Below are 16,404 nucleotides of genomic sequence, written 5' to 3'. Positions count from 1 at the left end.
GCTTCTTTCTTTAGAGTTTTAAGTATTGAACTTTGGTGAAATTCAGGCAGGATACTTTGAGCGCAACTGAGCATGTTTTGTTTGTGTTTTTAATCCAACTAATAATAATAATAATAATAAAGTGAAGTGTCAGCACTGTCCTAGTGCCTGTTGATATAGATAACAACCTTGATTGTATATATAATACAATACATATAATGACAACCTCGATTATAGTCTGCAAGTGAAATCCTGATCGCAATGAAATCAATGACAAAACCTTCAGTGGAGCTAAGATTTGACTATGGGCCCTAATCTGTTTCAAGAAGCAGATGGCAAAACTCCCATTGACTTCAATGAAAGCCCGATCAGCCCCTGTAGGAACTCTATCACTAGCTCTAGTTTGGATGTTGCACATAGTAGGTTTTATTCCTGTCTATTGTTTTAATGCTTGGCTAACCCGGCAAACCCCTCGCAAGGGAGGCATCCCTTTGAAGTGTCCCAGTGGACTTCAATGGAAAGAGTCACATGAGCAAAAATTTGCAGTATCAAGCCTTAACTGTGGTGCACTTCAGTTCTGCATCAGAGAATACTTTATCTTGAAAGTCCAGTGTTCTAGGTCTGCAACACAATGACATATTGATACTGCCAGGCTATGCTAATAGCCAGAGCAATTGGTCAGTAAAGAAAAAAATTGGCAAGTGGCACAAAACTGTTGGTTCTTCAATGTACAGCAGTGTCCATGCCTATCCATCAACTTGCCTAGATTTAACATTTTGCTGCAAATAGAATTCTTTTTCTCTTTAAGAAAAATAAAAATTCATAACCTCTATTTTAATGGAAATATTAAATTAGCTTTTGCTATATCAAAAAAACCAGTACACCTGGCTGTCCATCAAAACAATGCATTTAAGTCACAGATGTTGTTGTGTGGCTCAAAATCATACCAATTAAAATAACTGTCCAAAACACAATGTTTCTTTAATTCAAAAATTTACACAAATTTACAAATCAAAATACCACCGCACAGAATAGCAAAAGGAAGAAGATATGTTCAGCATCATTTTACTCTATTATAACAATACTTAACCATGGTTAAATTTGACATAGTATTGCAAGATGGTGAATCAAGAAATAATGATAGAGTAAAGACAGGCATAGAATATCATTAATCCCTTTGTTCCTACCCAATACAGTATTTAGCTTCTAGATGGAAAAACAAAAAAACAAACACACAAAGAAACCTACTGGTATAAAAACAACTTTCTTGCGTTGCTACAAGTAGCTCACATGAGCTATATTTTCATTAAAGTTCTGGAACAAGATATAGAGATTGACATAATAAAACATGACCTCATTCATTAAAATTAATAAATAGAAACCTGCCATAATATTATATTGAAGTTTGTTTTTTCTACTGCATCTCTCCCTCTTGATCTATATCTATATTTTCATAAGATTTTTCAGATGCCTATTTCTAAGCAGACAATTTAAGCTATTCAAGGGGATTTATTTTCCTTCCTTTTTATTTTATTCTTCAAAATATTTTCACTAGCAACCTAAAAACATCTTTCACAACTGGTTTCCTAAATACCATTCTTGTCCTCCAAAAGCTAGTTTTTAAGTCCCAGCAGTGAGTATTGCACTGTGCATTGTACAATAAAAATACCCATATCAACAACAGTAGAGCTAAATCTGGTGGCTCCTAAAGGCAGGAGGCAAATTTGTTTTTCACCCTGAGAACATCTTAATTTTGATTTACAGCAGCTGCAAAGGTTTAACTCCTTGAGATACAAATAAAAAGGGTGTTAAAGCATTAAATGATGCAGTTGTGTTGCGCCAGGACAATCATTGTGCTGATGAATACAGCATAAACCTTTAACTCATGATACTATCTGATAAAAGTACTAAAGTGGAAATTAAGGACAAAAGGCCAGATTGTGATACAGCAGCATAAAGCTCTATATCTATATTACACAGAGACAATCATGTCAGGGCATCTGATTACAACACATTTGGTCACCAACATGATTACAAACATGGGATGGGCTCTAGTGTCTACCAAAGTGAAGGGAATTCTTTCCATTGACTTCAATGGATGCTGGATTGGTACTCTGGTTCCCCCATATACTGTAATATAGACTTAGCTGTAAATACGTTTTTATTCATGCTAAATCCTTGATTAGACCAGGTTTGTAATTAGGTTGAGGGACAACTATGTTGTAAGCAGGTTCCTTAACATGGATGTAACATAAATGTTGACAAGACTTGTCTATGAAGCAATTCTATTGAAGATGGAATACTGATGAAAGTGAGTTCAGAAAGGGCATCTACCTTAGGATTTTTTTAAGTTTGGGTCACGGCTTTCATTTGATTTTAAAGAAAAAAATATTCTTTAGAGTTGATCTGAAAAGATTTGTAGCTGCCAATGAGCGAGTTCAGTATTTCTTTTGTAATAATTGACGTAAGCTTCACTAAAGCAGGGCAGGGCATGGCCTTAAGTTTTTGCACTGCTTTAGGAGTTCATAGTGTCAACTATAGGAGAGCACACATGGAACTTTGAACTTTGGTGTTTCTAGGTAAGTGCCTGATCCTTCAAACACTTACCTCCCCTGTAAACCCACTGTATGTCTTATTACGGCAAGTAAGCTCATTGATTTCATGGCAGTAATCTCTGTCCCTGGTAGTGCTGCAGGATCGGCCCTAACAGACTTAGACCTACAATCTCTGTCCAAAATTATTTTTAGCTTCTAGGTATCTTGTCTTAAAACAAGTTTAATTTTTAAGTCTACATGTATTTCCTATTAATTATTTAGGATTTTATACCATTTTTATAAGCTGCTCAGTTCACCCATAAGGAGATACAAATGTCATCTAAGAGGCCGGAGTGACTCCTTCAGACATTTCACTCTGCTTTGTACATAAGCGTTTAGGATTTTATTAAGGACCCAATCCTGTGTACCCTCAAGTACAATACAGTGGGATGTTTGGGTGCAAGACAAATGCAAGACTGAGACCTGTGTCTATTATATATCCAATAATTTTGAAATGGTTACTCCAGTCTACTGAGTGTGTCTGTATATATATTTATATCCACTTGGATTGCTGAACACAATACAGGTACCTAAGCCATGGTCAAGTGTCCTAAAATAGATTTGTATTAATTGTCTATCTGGACAGAAGTTCAAACTAACATTGATCACATTACCCATTTCAGCTAATTGGATTGTGTTTGGCACCGGGGTGGGAACTTTTTCACCTTTTTTCCCTCTCATTTTCTGCTGTAGGGACTGCCATGTTGACCCTCCCCAACCAGTTTCTCCCCCCTAGGCCTCATGTTACAGTACTTGTGATTATTTCCTGCTGAGTTGCATGCTGCCAGCCCCTCTGGGGCTTAGATACGCACCATATTCCTTTCCACGACAGCGATTTGAAAAAGACTCTGAGGCAACCTGTACAAAGGACCAAGAGACATATCTGAAATCTGAAGCTGTGCAGCTCAGCAAGAAAAAGCAAACTTGCCTCATCAAACACTACAATGTATCACAATCTCATTAACTTGTCTATCGCTTGGTCAATACTTTACAGCTTTTGTCCTCCAAACCCGTTGCTATTTACAATATATAAAATATATGTACAGGGTTAAACGTGTATGTATATCATACATAAACATGTTGTAAGTTCTAATTAAGCAAAGCACTTAAGTGTGTGCATAAGTCCTACTGAGGTCAACTTCCTTTATCCCATTTTAAGCATGTGGATAAGTACTTTGTTGAATTAGGGCCATAGTTTGTACCTTATTTTAACAGTGAAGGCCACGGTAGCTCCTAGTAGTCAAATATATAAAATGGCATATGTTCTCAATGACAAAGCCCACCACTGATTTCACTGAGAGTACAAGGGGGCCCTAAATTCCCAGTCCTGCTGGCCTTAACTTATATGGGTAGTCATTACTCACACAGTGATATCAATGGGACTACTATCCCGCATAGCATTTGCAGGGTCAGGCCACACATTTGTGAAAATTCTTACAGGACATATGTCATAGCCACTTTTCTAAATTTAATCCCTCGGTAATTTTTTTTTAAATTATCAAAGTGTTTAGGTCGTATTAAGGACCTGTCAGTTGTCCCATTTAATTTTTTTGAAACAAAAACCTCAAATTATATTGTTCAATGTCAAAATAGTAAACTTCTATGCTATTTTGCACTCCACACTTTCTTCAAAATTTGGCAACAAACAAACAAAAAAAAATAGTCTCTGGAGAAGTATTGTTTTGCCAAGCTTTAATCCAGGGTACAGTTTTATGGCTGGGTTTTAAACCCTGAAAATAAGGGATTTTAATAGGAATGCGGTCACAAGTACAACTAATGGCTTGCACATATCTGTATGATTTAGTGTGGTATGCATTTTCATTGCTTCCTTGATGTAAAAATGCTGCTTCCATAGTTACAAAATGATGGCATTGCAGAAGCTGAATTGTTTCCTACTAATTCTATTTTTAATACACCTAATTGATTCCAGTAAGAGGCAGAATGATGCTGATTATTTTTATTTGCTACAAGCTTGTAGTTGGATGTTTTACTAATTATTGATATTTTTGAGTTCATACTCTGCATTTTGTAGGATTTTTACCAAAATTAAAGTGTTCTTAAAAGGTTCTATCAACCTATTTCCTTAAAATGTTTAAATCAATCTATTTAAAAATAAACAGAAAGCCAGCTCATGGCAAGCACTCTGTTATTACTTGATTGCCCTTTACAAAAATAATACATCCCATTTAGGCAAACCTGTTCTTGTTGTAAATATCAGTAAAGAGTGAGATCTAATTTTAGCCACTAAATTGCATTCCGCCTTTAGGCTGACATCTAAAATGACAATCTTCAATTTTATAAATTAAAAACACTCCTCAAGAACCTATTGCAGAATCTGAGGTAAAAATCACTCTGCACAGACCTTTTATTGCCTGAAAAAATACTTAGCTTTCATAATTAAAAACTAAACAGGGCACATAATTACAATTTATTTTTGTCTTTTATGTACACATATAAAAAAGGATAAATAGTATATATACTGTAATACTGCATTACATGTATGTTTATGTGTACTCTAGGCCCAGAAAAATCATTGTGTACATAAACCAAAGGATAAATAAGTGCCAATATAAGACAGAGAATTTTTTAGTGTAAACAATGCCAAAGGCTTGTAATAGGCCTTAGGGCTGACATAACAAAAACATATATTGCCTTTCACGCTCCATACCATTTGATTTTAATAGTATTGTATTCACAAATGCAATTTCAGAAGTTATGAGTTAATAAGCATTCTTCACATACAACAAAAACAGGCTGTGGACACTAAGGATTTTCTGTAGCTTTTACAAGGCCCTTGATGAAGATGTATTGATCCACATGTTAATTCTTTCTAGAAGCAATCCAAGGGATCCATCTAATGTTACTCTTAAAGTCACATTGTTAACCACTTTCCAAACCTACTTATATGCAAATTCATGGCCAATTTCAGTTCTAATTTTGGAGTCAAATTAGAATGTCATGATTGTCAATACTGTCTGCCATAGTTCACAGAGATATTGGTGCCACTACTTTGACTACAACGTGAGTGACAGGCAAAAGAAGAGTGTTTCAAAACATGAATCCTTTCATTGCACTCACAGTTTCTCGTTATTTGTCCTTTGAAACCTACTTGTGTAATTCTGATGCATCATCATGGAGAATCCAAGGTGTAATTGTATTAAAAAATCACCAACCATATTTAGCTGTGCTATATGAATACTCAATGTATTTTCTTTAAGCATGCTTTTCAGAATTTTAAAAAATATATCTGAATTATAACAAGAATATTTTCTGGCAAGTAGGTTCACTGGTACCACAAAAATTACTGTACTTCACTAAAGTACTGATGAAATGAGGACTTGGTGGCTCACTGTCTTGCTAGGACAGGCTGAGGTCTCTAGAAAACACACACTCAGTTGCTCAAACTCCCAGATTTACAAATTTTTTCCTCCCGCCATCCAAATATATAATTAAACCAGTTTCACAAAGAACTTACTATCAGTTTGTTCTAACTTTTTTCTGTTAACTTACAGGTGAAGTCTCTTTCCCTGCCCGCCTCTCTCTGTGTTCCCACTGTACCCACAATTACACTCAGTCACCATGATGTGAAGTCTGATGAGTTCCTGGCCACAGGCTGTCAAACGATTGTCTTCAGCTCTTCCTGTCTTCTCAAGCTTTGATGAAAAAATATCAACATCTCTGTGTGAGCTAGCCACAGAACCACAATCTCTCTTACCATCAAGACATTGCTTAGTTAAAATGGAATGCTACTCCCACTTTCCCTAGGTTCTGGTCCCAGTCAAATCTCTTGTTCTCTAATCAAGATGAGGGCCACGTTCGTCATTATCCTCAGAGTAAGCTGTAACACGCACTCACGCTTGTTCAAGTGCCAGTGCAATCTCAGGTCTTCATGATGCAATGATTTTCCCAAAGGAAACTGGGGTGTGAAGTATGGGATACAGTCAAACAATTATGGACGATGAAACCTGAAACATTAAAATCAAATAAAAAGTTATAAGTGTTATTGTTTCATCAGATGATGGCATTGAGCCTGGTTCTGATTTCACACCTATTTATTTCCATTGACTTAACAGAGCTGTTCCTGATTTTCACTGATGTAAATGAGATCCAAACTAGATCAATTGTGTCTCATGTTTGAAACAACTGATTGGGAATCAGAAAAGCTTAGCGTCTCTGAAAAACAGGTCATTACTTTTAAGTCTGCTTCCTTATCTGTAAAAGGGGGATAACAATACTTAAACATCTTTGCATGTTGCTTTGAGATCTTAGGATGAAAGATACTTTGCACTTGCACAATATTATCTTCTTATTAGTTCAGTCAGTTATGCCAGATAAAGCATTAGAAGAGCACCAGGACCTGGTAATATAACCTATCATCAAGGATATGAATTTCTGTTTAAATAGTTTCAAAATGTATACACACGCATGGAAAATATAAAAATACTATATTGAGAATAATTCATCCAGTGCAGGCAAAATATTAAATTTTGGGTAGATATGATTATATGTTTTCTTCTGATATAGAGGGATATTTCAAGGCAAGAGAAAACAAGCTACACTCTACTGCAATATAATATAATTCATAGTTATATATAGGGTCACTTTTTAAAGTATGGGCACAATGGGTTTATCTGCAAAACCCAGTATTTGCATGTTAAGCAGGTGGATAACTAGCTGATGTTATACTGATTTGCAAAGGCAGATGTGTGATTTTAGTATTTATATTAATTAGAATGGTGTCTAATGACTGCAGAGGTTGAATGATGAAACTCATGTGAGGGTGAGACTTTTTAAAAATAACACATAGCACTGTATAAATATACACTATGTTGTCTTCCCAAATCTGAATGTTTACAAATTGGTAAATTATTCTGTTAATAAAATACTGTACATTTAGGAATTCACTTTCTTAGGTGTACATCTAAAATGACCTAATTAGTGTAATTACACAAGGAATCAGGCTACATTATCATGACTAAAAGGAAGGCTTTGGCCATTATACTTTGTAGACAAATAAATGTCAAAGCTTTTCTCTTTATTGTGTATCCAAAGCTCAGTGTTAAATCTGGGTAAGGCAAAAGAACTGTAAAAACAGATTAATAATAACCTATAGAAAGTAGCTCCTTTGTCTTCTCATCCTACCACTGAATTTTATGAGCAAATCTGTTCTGACTAGCTGCAGGCTGCAACTCACTTTTAATTTGTATTTCTTAAATAGTTCTTTTTTCTTTTAAATGAATAATTCATTCTATGCCGCAGAGTCACTTGCCCACGATACTATTAGACCTAAGCCTACTTTTGCTTTTTCAGTCCAATGTTATTAGTGACCTACATGAGTTACATTCCTTTTAACAACAGGGCCTTGAGGAGATTGAAGCTCTTTCCTTTCTCCCAGAATTGCAATCCTACAACATCTGTGCTTGATTCTGCTCTTAACCGCAATGGTTCTTCTCTAGTGTTACTCCACTGACTTCAGTATAATTACTCCTTCCTCTCACAGGCCAATCAGAGAGAACAGAGGGAACTGATGGGCAGGATCCCCTGGGAGGCTAATATGAGGGGGAAAGGAGTCCAGGAGAGCTGGCTGTATTTCAAAGAAGCCTTATTGAGGGTGCAGGAACAAACCATCCCGATGTGCAGAAAGAATAGCGAATATGGCAGGCGACCAGCTTGACTTAACAATGAAATCTGTGAGCTTAAACTCAAAAGGAAGCTTACAAGAAGTGGAAACTTGGACAGATGACTTGGGAGGAGAATAAAAATATTGTTCAAGCATACAGGGATGTAATCAGGAAGGCCAAAGCAAAACTGGAGTTGCAGCTAGCAAGGGATGTGAAGGGTAACAAGAAGGGTTTCTACAGGTACGTTAGCAACAAGAAGGTGGTCAGGGAAAGTGTGGGACCCTTACTGAATGGGGGAGGCAATCTAGTGACAGATGATGAGGAAAAAGCTGAAGTACTCAATGCTTTTTTTGCCTCGTTCTGCACAGACAAGGTCAGCCCCCAAGCTGCTGCACTGGGCAGCACAGTATGGGGAGGAGGTGAGCTGCCCTCAGTGGTGAAAGAACAGGTTAAGGACTATTTAGAAAAGCTGGACATGCACAAGTCCATGGGGCCGGATGCGCTGCATCTGAGGGTGCTGAGGGAGTTAGCTGATGTGATTGCAGAGCCATTGGCTATTATCTTTGAAAACTTGTGGTGCTTGGGGGAGGTCCCAGACGATTGAAAAAAAGGCAAATATAGTGCCCATCTTTAAAAAAGGGAAGGAGGAGAATTTAGAGAACTACAGACTCACCTCAGTCCCCAGAAAAATCATGAAGCAGGTCTTCTAGGAATCCATTTTGAAGCACTTGGAGGAGAGGAAGGTGATCAGGAACAATCAGCATGGATTGACCAAGGGTAAGTCATGCCTGACCAACCTGATTGCCTTCTATGATGAGATAACTGGCTCTGTGAATATGGGGAATGCAGTGGACGTGATATACCGTGACTTTAGCAAAGCTTTTGACATGGTCTCCCACAGTATTCTTGCCAGCAAGTTAAAGAAGTATGTACTGGATGAATGGACGATAAGTTGGATAGAAACTAGATTGGCTAGGTTGTCGGGCTAGATTGTTGGGCTCAACGGGTAGTGATCAACGGCTTGATGTCTAGTTGGCAGCCGGCATTAAGCAGAGTGCCCCAGGGGTCAGTGCTGGGGCCGATTTTGTTCAATATCTTCATTAATGATCTGGACAATGGGATAGATTGCACCCTCAGCAAGTTCGCGGATGACACTGAGCTGTGGGGAGAGATAGATACGCTGGAGGGTAGGGATAGGGTCCAGAGTGACCTAGATAAATTGGAGGATTGGGCCAAAAGAAATCTGATTAGGTTCAACAAGGACAAGTGCAGAGTCCTGCACTTAGCATGGAAGAATCCCATGCACCGCTACAGGCTGGGGACCGACTGGCTAAGTGGCAGTTCTGCAGAAAAGGATCTGGGGATTACAGGGGACAAGAAGCTGGATATGAGTCAACAGTGTGCCCTTGTTGCGAAGAAGGTTAACGGCATACTGGGTTGCATTAGTAGGAGCATTGCCAGCAGATCGAGGGCAGTGATTACTCCTCTCTATTCGGCATTGGTGAGGCCACATCTGGAGTACTGCATCCAGTTTTGGCCCCCCCACTACAGAAAGGATGTGAACAAATTGGAAAGAGTCCAGTGGAGAGCAACGAAAATGATTAGGGGGCTGGGGCACATGACTTATGCAGAGAGGCTGAGGGAACTTGGCTTATTTAGTCTGAGAAGAGTGAGTGGGGATTTGATGGCTGCTTTCAACTACCTGACAGGGGGTTCCAAAGAGGATGGAGCTCGGCTGTTCTCAGTGGCGGCAGATGACAGAACAAGGAGCAGTGGTCTTGAGTTGCAGTGGGGGATGTCTAGGTTGGATATTAGGAAACACTATTTCACTAAGAGGGTGGTGAAGCACTGGAATGGGTTATCTAGGGAGGTGGTGGAATCTCCATCCTTAGAGGTTTTTAAGGCCTGGCTTGACAAAGCCCTGGCTGGGATGATTTAGTTGGGGTTGGTCCTGCTTTGAGCAAGGTGTTGGACTAGATGACCTCCTGAGGTCTCTTCCAACCCTAATATTCTATGATTCTAACAGGGAGGGGACACTTTGGGGCCGAGTCTTCCTCAGGTAGTAGCTCCTTGAGGACCACCTGGACTCACTGGTTACGTGCACGATGGATAGGATTGGCATCCCTGTTTCAAGCCCCTCCCCTAAATACCTTTCTCACTGAGTTGCTGCAGTATTGGATCGCTTCAGACCTCTGGGCCCAGCTTCTGAGAATCCTACTGCAATCTGTGTCCATCAACTACTGTTTTCAGTGTTGGTGAGAAACGCTTCCAAGTTCCTCTTTGGTGTCTCTTGTACAAATATGTGCTAATTTTGCCATATAATTTGTAATGATGTAATCAAGGAGTTAAATTTCAATTGTATCAGTTCATAGCACAGAATAGTCTCTTGCAATTTACTTTATATTGCACTTTTCTAAACCTGTATTTTTACATATCCTAAAGACTAACAAATACAAGGAATACAAGACACAGGAAGCCAAATGGAGATACACGAGTTATGCACTTGGCCTAGTGATCTGTATCCATATTCATTATGGGCATTTTCTAATAGTCTAAGCAAAACACTGGGTTCTAATCCCTAACTGTATGTATGGTTATAATCCTTGGCTCAGTTTTTCCAGTTGTAAAAATGACAATGTTTCCTTACCTGCTTTATGCGGTGTTATGAGGATCAATTAGTTCATGTTTATAAACTGCATTGAAGTGCTAGGTGTTATTATAATTACATTAAAAACCTTATTTTAAAAGATGATTAAAGTTGTAAAGTCAAGCACTCAAAAATTAGGAAATGCCAGAATTAAAGTTGATCATTTAGACCAATTCAGCCTCACTGTGAGTATGCATTCTGATACAGTCTAGCTCAGGGGTCTCAAACTCAAATCACCACGAGGGCCACATGAGGACTCGTAGTTGGCTCGAGAGCCGCATCACCCCCTCCCAGCTGCCCCCGCACACCACCCCCACCCCTGGGGTGCAGCAGGGGGCTCAGAGCAGGGAGTTGGGGTGCAGGAGGGGTGTGGGGTGTGGCAGAGGGCTCAGGGCAGGGAGTTGGGGGGAGGGGTGCAGGAGGGGTCGGGTTCTCGCCTGGTGCCGCTTACCTTGAGCGGCTTTGGGGTGGCAGGGGCGCCTGCCTGCCTGTCCTGACCTTGGCCCTGTGCTGCTTCGCTCCGGGAAGTGGTGGGCACCCTGTCCCTGCGGCCCCGAGCGGAGGGGGAGCAGATAACTCCGTGAGCTGTTCTTGTCTGCGGGTACCTCCCTCGAAGCTCCCATTGGCTGCGCTTCCCCGTTCCCGGCCAATGGGAGCTTCAGGGGAGGTAACCACAGGCAAAAAACATCTCACGGAGTTCTCTTCTCCCCCTTCCGCCCTGGTAGTAGGGAAGCGGTGCCCACCGTTTCCCGGAGCAGTGTGGGGCCCTCAGCACCACGGGGTTGGCAAATCCATGGGCCGGATTCAAAGCCCAGAGGGGCTGGATCCAGCCCGGGGCCATAGTTTTCCCACCCCTGGCCTGGAGGTAGGCTGGGGACACGGCACGCTGGGGAGGGGCCGCGGGGAGCTTGGCGGGTCTCAGGAAAGAACCCCCTGTGTTTGAGACCCCTGGTCTAGCTACAGGATCACACACAATCACGGAGTGGTGGCAGCAATAGCAGTGGGAGGAAGGGACCCAGTTATGGATCAATTTTTGTGTGTGTTTTATCTGAAGGTTCAGTTTTTATAGAATCATAGAAATGTATGGCTGGAAGGGACCTCGAGAGGTCATCTAGTCCACAACCTCTCTTGATAACCTATTCCAGTACTAAGCTATCCTTCTAGTTAGAACATTTTCCTAATATCTAACCAAAATCTCCCTTGCTGCAGATTAGGGGAGCATGGTGTATGCAATGGTGAATGCAGGGTTTAATTTGTGGTAGGGCTTGCCAGGGCTGAGCCCCAGCACCTCTGGGCCTGGCAGTTCATAGCCCTAGCACCTGTAGGCTCGCTGCATCTGTTATGAATGTAAAAAAATTGCTTGAGCCCCTGCATCTTTTTCATTACAAATCAAGCACTGGTTGAATGATTTTAGCAGCAAGCTCTACTGAGCATAATGCAGACTGCTAAATGCAATCTTCAGAAGCTTAGAATTTGGATAAATCAGAACAGCTTTTCATGGGGATAGCAAAAAAAGCACACACCTGACCTCTGGAATAACCCTCTGTCAAATTTCAAAATCCTGCTGCAAATCATAGAGACATTAGAGCTCCTCAAAAAACTGTCAGAAAAAATAATTATAATGGGAATTGTTAGGGGACCTAAATAAAGGATACCACTTTCTCTATAATGATCTATTTGATAATTATATAGTGGTTTTAAAAATATCAGGGCCTTGTTTATTATTAATACAATAACACTATATTGAGTAATCCTTATGGAGTTGTAGTAGCTTGAGTGCAAAATTGGTTTACACTGTTAGTACCTTCTGATCCCTAATTTAAAATCCACACTAAAACTCCTATTAGCTTCACATTTGTTTTGTTTGATCTGTAACCAGCAAACTATTTTTAGACCAAATTTAAGGTTATTTAGACATGCACTTTTAAAGATATGGGATTTAAGAAAGACAGGTATTAATCATAGTTCGAAAATTCTTTTAGTTTTTTTTTGCCACATCCTAGCTGCAAGATAACGTATCCTGAATACTTCAAACAAGGCTTATTTGAAATATCTTGGTGAGATCTACGGCACAGGTCCAAACAGAGATGCATATTAAAACGTTATTTGTGTCAAATTAGGTATGTTAGAATGGAATGTCTGAATCTGGCAAATTTCCTAAAGATTGCTAGGAGCTCTGGCAATTGTTAGGAAGTTCTCCAGAATGGGAATGGACTTTGTGAAGTTTGCTAGACTGCTAGCTTGGTTCCAGTGTCCCAAAGCACCCACTAACACATACTTTCATATGCAGTGGTTCTATGGAAGCAGGCCTCTCCTCCCACACATGCAGACTGCGAATGGCTGATTTAGAACAACGCTTCCTCAGCTCTCGTCCCCTAAAGCCCCTACTCTACTTGCGCTATATTGATGACATCTTCATCATCTGGACCCATGGAAAAGAAGCCCTTGAGGAATTCCACCATGATTTCAACAATTTCCATCCCACCACCAACCTCAGCCTGGTCCAGTCCACACAAGAGATCCACTTCCTGGACACTACAGTGCTAATTAACAATGGTCACATAAACACCACCCTATACCGGAAACCTACTGACCGCTATTCCTACCTGCATGCCTCCAGCTTTCACCCTGACCACACCACACGATCCATCGTCTACAGCCAAGCTCTGCGATACAACCGCATTTGCTCCAACCCCTCAGACAGAGACAAACACCTACAAGATCTCTGTCAAGCTTTCTTACAACTACAATACCCACCTGCAGAAGTAAAGAAACAGATTGATAGAGCCAGAAGAGTTCCCAGAAGTTACCTACTACAGGACAGGCCTAACAAAGAAAATAACAGAACGCCACTAGCCGTCACCTTCAGCCCCCAACTAAAACCCCTCCAACGCATTATTAAGGATCTACAACCTATCCTAAAGGATGACCCAACACTCTCACAAATCTTGGGAGACAGGCCAGTCCTTGCCTACAGACAGCCCCGCAACCTGAAGCAAATACTCACCAACAACCACATACCACACAACAGAACCACTAACCCAGGAACTTATCCTTGCAACAAAGCCCGTTGCCAACTGTGCCCACATATCTATTCAGGGGACACCATCACAGGGCCTAATAACATCAGCCACACTATCAGAGGCTCGTTCACCTGCACATCCACCAATGTGATATATGCCATCATGTGCCAGCAATGCCCCTCTGCCATGTACATTGGTCAAACTGAACAGTCTCTACGTAAAAGAATAAATGGACACAAATCAGATGTCAAGAATTATAACATTCATAAACCAGTCGGAGAACACTTCAATCTCTCTGGTCACGCGATCACAGACATGAAGGTCGCTATCTTAAAACAAAAAAACTTCAAATCCAGACTCCAGCGAGAAACTGCTGAATTGGAATTCATTTGCAAATTGGATACTATTAATTTAGGCTTAAATAGAGACTTGGAGTGGCTAAGTCATTATGCAAGGTAGCCTGTTTCCTCTTGTTTTTTCCTACCCCCCCCCCCCCCAGATGTTCTGGTTTAACTTGGATTTTAACTTGAAGAGTGGTCAGTTTGGATGAGCTATTACCAGCAGGAGAGTGAGTTTGTGTGTGTATGGGGGTGGGGGGGGATGTGAGAACCTGGATTTATGCAGGAAATAGCCCAGCTTGATTGTCATGCACATTGTGTAAAGAGTTGTCACTTTGGATGGGCTATCACCAGCAGGAGAGTGAATTTGTGTGGGGGGGTGGAGGGTGAGAAAACCTGGATTTGTGCTGGAAATCACTTTAGATAAGCTATTACCAGCAGGACAGTGGGGTGGGAATAGGTATTGTTTCATATTCTCTGTGTATATATAAAGCCTGCTGCAGTTTCCACGATATGCATCTGAGGAAGTGAGCTGTAGCTCACGAAAGCTTATGCTCTAATAAATTGGTTAGTCTCTAAGGTGCCACAAGTCCTCCTTTTCTTTTTGCGAATACAGACTAACACGGCTGTTACTCTGAAACCTGTTCAATTCTGGTTACCCTCATTGCCATATCAATTATGTGGTTTCAGTGATCACATCAGCAACACTGGGAAATCCCACCAGTCAAGGAATTAATTACAGCATAACTCTAGAGGACTTGGGAAAGGCAGAGACTAATACATTCACCTCTCATTGGCTTTACGCCAAAAGGTACTTTTACTCACCTTGTAAACTGTCGACTTTCCTCATGTACTTCCATTTCTGTGCTTTTAAATTCATTCAGTTCTTTCCGTATTGCTGCCTAATTAAAAACATGCACAAACATCAGAAAGGTGAACATCCAATAAAAATACATTAACAGAACAAATTCCAACTCCTATGAGGTGCAAAATACCCTAATCTCTATTGTTTTCCATTTACTTTTCACTTAAATCCTTTCATTTAATCCATCACTCTTGCACACTTCTGATCCCAAGAACACAGTGGCTCTTTCAATTATGGTTATTTGAAGCAGTAAAACCATTTTTAGGAAAGCCATAAGAAAATATCTGGGGCCAGAAAATCCCTCCCCCAAAATATGGCATTTGCTACAAAAGAAGCAGGGAAAGGGAATTTGTCACCCTCAACAGCCACCTGCTTAGTATGCATCTGCAAAGAGATTATCACAGCATACAGCCCTGGAGGGGAGGATGAGTCATACTTCATGCATAGCAATTGCATAAACTGCAAGATTCCTATAGCTCCTGACTGGAGACAAGATTTTAGGAATGCTAGATGAATGCCACTTTTCAAATGGAAATTAGTCACTCTGTTTGATCAATTTTATGTAACATTACGTGAGGTGTTTAGACATTCCAGGGCCCTGTTTTCAGCTGGTAGATACTAAAGAACAGCAGAAATTCAGCACACTTTAAAATGTCAGTCCTTAATGCCTATGAAAAAGAATGGTAATCAATTTAATTCACTATGTAATTCATATAATTTCTTAAATGGCCACTCTACACACACAGGTATTGCTATAAACGCTTTTGGTCCAAATCTATAAATATTTTAAAACCACTGCTTTCAGACCCCGCTGTTCAGTGAAAGGTTTGTTCTGTCTTTCTTCTTTCTGTATGTCAAATACAAGTAATACCATTTGAGTAATCCTTTAAAAAAGCAGCTCATTAAAGAGCAATGTCTTTCAAAGCAGGACAGAATTCCAGTGTGGTAAGTTTACACTGTGTCATCAGAATGCCATCTCCTAAATGATAAATTTCACATTCCAGCAGGGGACTGTCCTGCTTAACACCAATGATACACTAGCACAAGGCTGCTGAAATAGTAAGGAAAGAGACAGCTCAGATATTGCACCCTTCCTTGTTTTTACGCATATGCCATACTGATTGACAAGATATCAGAGTCCTGAATCCACAGAACTGGTATAGCGCAGGCTTCATAGATTCATAGAATATTAGGGTTGGAAGAGACCTCAGGAGGTCATCTAGTCCAACCCCCTGCTCAAAGCAGGACCAACACCAACTAAATCATCCCAGCCAAGGCTTTGTCAAGCCAGGCCTTAAAAACCTCTAAGGATGGAGATTCCATCACCTCCCTAATGA

At 40.3% G+C, this 16,404-nt stretch overlaps 1 protein-coding gene across 4 annotated transcripts in view; it reads right to left on the bottom strand.

Moving 5' to 3' along the window:
* Positions 1-4,435: 4,435 nt before the first annotated feature.
* Positions 4,436-16,404, bottom strand: part of PHACTR2 (phosphatase and actin regulator 2) — a 226,289-nt gene continuing 214,320 nt past the window's right edge. For all 4 annotated transcript variants that reach the window (XM_073337511.1, XM_073337515.1, XM_073337513.1 and 1 more), the window contains 2 exons: positions 15,028-15,104; positions 4,436-6,538 (listed from right to left, as the gene is read on the bottom strand). In XM_073337511.1, the coding sequence (XP_073193612.1) occupies positions 6,523-6,538; positions 15,028-15,104 (93 nt within the window). In that variant the 3' untranslated portion in view covers positions 4,436-6,522. The remainder of the gene's footprint in view (positions 6,539-15,027; positions 15,105-16,404) is intronic.

The sequence above is a fragment of the Lepidochelys kempii genome, chromosome 3 (genome assembly GCF_965140265.1).
Source record: "Lepidochelys kempii isolate rLepKem1 chromosome 3, rLepKem1.hap2, whole genome shotgun sequence".
NCBI classification, from domain to species: Eukaryota; Metazoa; Chordata; order Testudines; family Cheloniidae; genus Lepidochelys; species Lepidochelys kempii.
Note: the sequence above shows the minus strand (reverse complement) of the source record. Positions and strands in the feature narration are given on the sequence as shown.